The sequence below is a fragment of the Cervus canadensis genome, chromosome 25 (genome assembly GCF_019320065.1).
Source record: "Cervus canadensis isolate Bull #8, Minnesota chromosome 25, ASM1932006v1, whole genome shotgun sequence".
Classification (NCBI taxonomy): Eukaryota; Metazoa; Chordata; class Mammalia; order Artiodactyla; family Cervidae; genus Cervus; species Cervus canadensis.
Window position 1 is genome coordinate 16,332,812 of NC_057410.1, and position 6,140 is coordinate 16,338,951.

The window sequence follows — 6,140 nt, forward strand, 5'->3', positions numbered from 1 at the left end:
TACATCTCTGAAATCCTAGTGCCAGTTCAGTTTTGGTCAACCTGGTGGTTATCTACAAATAGCAGACAGTTATATTTTGCCAGATTTAATTAGCATTTGTCATTTCATGCTAACAGCTTGTTATGGACCACTGGGAGAAAAGAAGTCAGTAAGTACACAATTTGTCTCTACTTCAATACAAATTTGCTGTCATTTGTATATTTGAATAGAAGTCTAAATTTGGATTGTATTTGTAGCCTGGAGACACATGGACTGCCAATTGCTACAAATGCACCTGTACTGATGCAGAGACTGTAGACTGTAAACTCAAGGAGTGTCCTTCTCCACCCACATGCAAACCTGAAGAGAGACTTGTAAAGTTCAAAGATAATGATACCTGCTGTGAAATTGGATATTGTGGTATGTATTCATGATACATTGTTTTATTTTCTACTTTATTTTTATTGAGACATAATTGACATAAAACAGTATTAGTTTCAGGCATACAACATAATGATTCCATATATATATATACATATATATACATGCATATGTATGTATATATATTGCAAAGTGATCACTACACTAAGTCTAGTTGACACCACCTATAGTTACAATATTTTTTCTTGGAATGAGAACTTTTAAGATCTACTTTCTTAGCAATATAATGCATTATTTGATTTGAATTGAATAGTTGTTTACTTATTCATATATTCAAGAGATATTTATTGAGCTACTAATCTGAGTCAAATGGTTGATAGGTATGACAAATAAAAGAATCAATATTTGCCTCTTAAAACTTGCTATCTTTTGAGTAAGAGAAACCTAGAATTAACAGTTATGAATATAATCAGTAGATTAAAAGGAGATGATGGTGTTATGGGAAGAAACTTTATAATGTTGCCTTATTGTTGGTAAATATGATCTCATATACAATTTCTGTTTTATAAATAAAAAATTTATAATGTTTGTCTTAGGGTAAAATATGTATTTGTTTTTCAGAACCAAGAACATGTTTCTTTAACAATAATGACTATGAGGTAAAGTTATCTCTACTTTAATATACTTTTATTATTATAATTAAGAATAAATGCAGAGTGTCTCAGCTAATATGAAAAAAATCATATGTAATGGTGGAGTGGAATCCATTCATTTTTTACCCATATTCACTTCAAAAGAAAGGTCAAATGTAACATCTACCACAACTTGCTTCAAAGGGCAACAATATTCTTGGTCATTAATCTAACAATGGAGCTGTTGAACAGAATTTCTCATGGGTTTCCCCAGGTGGAAAAGACATATAACATTCAAATCAATGAACAGAGTTAAACTGTAATTATAATCAGAAAGATCTAACGGCTGAATTGTCAGAGATCAAATAGGTAAAAATCAGAACTCCATTATGAGGATATTATAACACAGTATATTCAGGGCTGATCTGACAACTGATTTGACATATTGGAAAGTAATTTAACTTTTTAGAAAAAGTATCAGAAAGCCATAAAAAAACAGATGATTCTCAAATTAATAATACATGTGAACTGGTGACACTAAATATTACAAGAACTAAATCTAGACTAAAATATGTGGTATGTTAGGAAATACATAAAACAGAGCCTATAATTTAATAATAATTTAATTTGGTTAAAGTTAATTTAATTTAATAATTTACTCTGGGGCTTCCCTGATAGCTCAGTTGGTAAAGAATCTGCCTGCAGTTCAGGAGACCCTGGTTAAATCCCTGGGTTGGGAAGATCCACTGGAGAAGGGATAGGCTACCCACTCCAGTGTTCCTGGGCTTCCCTTGTGGCTCAGCTGGTAAAGAATCCGCCTGTGATGCAGGAGACCTAGGTTTGATCCCTGGGTTGGGAAGATCCCCTGAAGAAGGGAAAGGCTAACCACTCTAGTATTCTGGCCTAGAGAATTCCATGGACTATAGGGGGTCTCAAAGAATTGGACACGACTGAGTGACTTTCACTTTACTTTGGTAACTCATTTCTTATACTCACATTTCTACTCAGGCTTCTTAAATTTTAGTTTCTAAAGGTGATCTGATGAAAATCTATGACAGTTTTGGAATATAAAACATGAGGATATTTAAAGAACAAAGCAAAATTGTACCTCTAATCATTTATATGCAAAACAGTTGAAATAATAAAATTCAAGCTTACCTGAAAGTTCACTTTGTGGTTCGAGGGCCTGATATAAATGGAATTTCCCAAACTGATGTTTGAATTTTGTACATAAAGTAATTATAAAGCAATCTGAGTAGCAATCTAGAGAGCTTTAAAAGCGTGAAAACATAAGCAAAGGTAGAAGATATCTTGTGGGATTTTTTAAATCCTTGAAAAATATCACAGAACCACAATAGATGAATCTTAATTTGAGAATTGAAAATCTTTGACACTTTCTGTGCCCTCAGTGAAGATCTTTGATTATTCATGGAAGTCTTTAACCTACTTTTTCTTAAATATTAATCTAATGGCTCAAAGTGTCTCTGGAAATTCACAAAACATTGCAAATTTGAAACAGAAATGAAGATCAATAATCATTAGTTCCCTCCTCCTCCCCACCTCCCAGGTTGGTGCTTCGTTTGCTGACCCTAACAACCCGTGTATCTCTTACTCTTGCCACAACACTGGTTTCGTTGCCGTGGTTCAAGACTGCCCCAAGCAGACCTGGTGCGCAGAAGTAAGTCATCTTAAGTAACAATCAACAAGATTCACGTCTTATGAGAAATATAAATACAACTAGTCTTATTCCTTATTTGTAAAAGCTTTTGCCTAGCAATAGACATAAATCTCTTACAGATTTCATTCCAGTTATGTCATCTACCTTTTGTTGCCAACCATACTTTTCATATCAAATATATATTTGCAGGCTCTATAAAACTTAATCTAGTGCTATGCTAGAAGTAAGTTACTGTAGAAAGAGTGTTGCTGTATTTTAAACAACAACAACAAAAAGCTAGCATTGTTCAAAGTCATGGCTTCAGGTTAATAATTTCTATAAAAGAACACATTTTAAAATAGAATCACATAAGTACGTACAGTTCAGATTGCTCTTTGTGTCACAATTTTTATCCCCTGAAAATAGGATGAGGGTTTTGCATTAATGAATGCTTAAGCTTAAATTATTAAGGAAGTTTTAAATTTCACGAATTTTTTTTCCCTGAAGATATAATTAATAACATAAAGTTTTATTTTAGACCTCCAGCATTGGATTTCAACATGTACTGAGTTTTTACTTCAGACAGTGATAAGTTTGAGATTATAATAATGTAAGGTACAAATCTTGCTTGTGAGAAACTTAACTGTTGAGTTGTAATGTCGTTATTAAAGTATATTTTTCAATTAAGGGAGGGGTATTCTTTCATTCTTAGGCATTTTATTTTAAAGAGGAATTTAGTTTAAGTGTTGTTTTCCCATTTCTACCCACTGTTGAAAAGTTTGGTGTTAATAGTCTCACTTTTATCACTATGCTTTCCTCTCTGTGCTGATTGGATCTGAGATCTGCATGTTTATCTGTTCTATTCCTCCCTTTGTAATGTTATTTCAATAAGTTAACAAATGTTATATTATTTATAGAAAAATACAGGATTTTCTCAGTTATTTTCTTTTTCTCTGACTCCTATAGGAAGACAGAGTCTATGATTCAACAAAATGTTGCTATACATGTAAGTAAAATTAAATTCCACATCTGAAAAAAATGTAAACTGTTAACAAAAATTTAGTGTTTCTTTAAAACAAAATGACAGATCATTAATACAAAGTCTCCTGTGTTTTTAACACAACTAGTAATCTAACCCGTATGCATACCGATGATTAATATAATGCATTATATTTTCTTACTCATGTTGGTTGCAACACTCTTCCAAGTAAAAACCAGTGATGTTTACAAGGGTGAAAATTTAATTTGCATGGAAAAAGTTTTGTTTGCTCTCCTAACATTGGCAAATTATATTGTAAATTGTTGTATTAGAGCATAAGGATGATCAGCAATGAGCTAATAGATGTGCGAAACAACCATCCCCCCTTTTTTCCTCCTCCCCTCTTTCTTCCTTTCTCTTACCTTCTTCCCTTTCTTTTCCTTCTTTTCTTTCCCCTTCTCCTATGATAGTAATAATAGAATAATAATATTTATTGAGTATTACCGTGGTACCTTGTGCTGGGTGCTGAGATAGTCTCTCCATACCATCATGAAGTATTTGTTATTATTTTCTACTTTATGATTAGGAAAATTGAGACTTAGCAATTGTTAATGTTAAACCTCATTTCTGACTTTGTTTTCCATTTTGTTTTAGGTAAACCTAATTGTAGATCTTCATCCGTGAATGTGACTGTTAACTACAATGGTTGCAAGAAAAAAGTTAAGATGGCAAGATGCACAGGGGAATGCAAAAAAACCATCAAGTAAGTTTCTCTTTGTGTACTGCATGTTAAGTTTGTAACATTGTGGAGAAAATCAAGCTTTGAAAACTTTACAAAGACAAATGTTTACATAAGATCTAATTATCAGGACCTGATTCAAATAAAATATTAATACCTGCAAAATAAAATAAACATTTTAAATAGTAATTAAGCATTTTGAAGGCTTTTTCTATATGTCAGACATAATACGTTTATGGCAAATGTATTTATTTTCATAAAGTGATTACAGACAGATGTCAAGCAAATCCTCTAGCTTAAAAGTGTTTTTTTAAAAAATGTCACTTGCATTTTAAACATAGCACATATTACATGTTCTTTCTTTTGTATACTTTCACATGTAGATTAATATATGAGTAATAATTTGGTATTACATTGTATATTTTTAAAATGTTTTGTTTATATTTTTGTACCATACTGCTCTAACTATGAGATTACAGTCTTCACTTTTTTTGGTCTTATATACCAATTACTATGAATCCATAGCAGAAACATACAATAAAGGCAAAGAATAAATTGGCTGGAAGACTTGCTAAATCACTTAGACAATTGGAATCTGAGCACTGATGTCAATTTATTTCAGAAAGCATTCTGAAAATATTTATTACTGAACTTTTTTTTTTCTTTTAGGTATGACTATGATCTCTTTCAGTTGAAAAATTCATGCCTTTGCTGCCAAGAAGAAAACTATGAGTATAGGGAAATTGATCTTGACTGTCCTGATGGTGGTACAATACCTTATAGGTACAGGCATATCATTACATGTTCCTGTTTAGACATATGCCAACAGTCTACGACTTCAACAGTCAGTTAATAATAAATGGCATTACCCTTCCCATTGTAACAGACGAGGTATTTATTTTATAAGTGAACAAAAATAATGACTAAATTGTGAGAATAACTGAACATTTGCATATTGCTCAAAAAGTGAGTTATCATTATGAGGTCTTCTGTTCTTTGATTGACTGGATCTAAAAAATAAATATAACTTTGCAAGCAATTAGTGAATGTATGTATTTATTTGGTAGCAATAAGAATTCTGGAAGTCAAGGAGAAACTGAGTCATGTCATTGCTCTCCAGTATACTTGTCTTCTACTCTTCATCTGAATGAGGCCATTATTCTGTTTTGTTCCTTCACTTCATGGTTAAACTTATGAAAATGTGAATTTTGTTAATCACCCTTTTCATTCTATGACACCTCCCTCAGCTTAGGATACTGGTGGCCTTCTTACGATTTTTTTCCTGTAGGTTCTGATATCATTTTCACTCTTCCATTCTTGAAACATTTTTTTTTGCAGTTTCTATGACACCATTTTTAATTAGCATTCCTATATTCTGTGGACAGTTTCACTTTCGCCAGTCTTTCAAATCTCAGTCCTCCAAAGTTGTATCCTCTTCCTCTTCTCATTTTACTGAGGCTCCTTGGAAGATTTCATCAACATAGGTAGATGTGTTTATACACTGAATATTTCCAATCTATGCCGCCAGCCCTAAACTCTTCTTTGAATTACATCAATAGAATTGCATTGATAAAACTGAATTTACATCTCTAACTGGACATTCTGTGCATGGAAGCTAAGTTGCTTCAGTCGTATCTGACTCTGTGTGACCCTGTGGACTGTAGCCCACCAAGATCCTCTGCCCATGGCAAGAATACTGGAGTGGGTTGCCATGCCCTCCTCCAGGGGATCTTCCCCACCCAGGGATTGAACCCGCATCTCTTACATCTCCTG

General features: G+C 32.8%; 1 protein-coding gene across 1 annotated transcript in view; it reads left to right on the plus strand.

Moving 5' to 3' along the window:
* Positions 1 to 5,376, plus strand: part of MUC19 (mucin 19, oligomeric) — a 114,978-nt gene extending 109,602 nt beyond the window's left edge. Inside the window, 7 exon segments of the mRNA XM_043447549.1 lie at positions 117 to 148; positions 237 to 399; positions 982 to 1,019; positions 2,560 to 2,674; positions 3,620 to 3,655; positions 4,283 to 4,391; positions 5,037 to 5,376. Coding sequence (XP_043303484.1) covers positions 117 to 148; positions 237 to 399; positions 982 to 1,019; positions 2,560 to 2,674; positions 3,620 to 3,655; positions 4,283 to 4,391; positions 5,037 to 5,220 — 677 coding nt within the window. The 3' untranslated portion in view covers positions 5,221 to 5,376.
* The last annotated feature ends 764 nt before the right edge of the window (positions 5,377 to 6,140 follow it).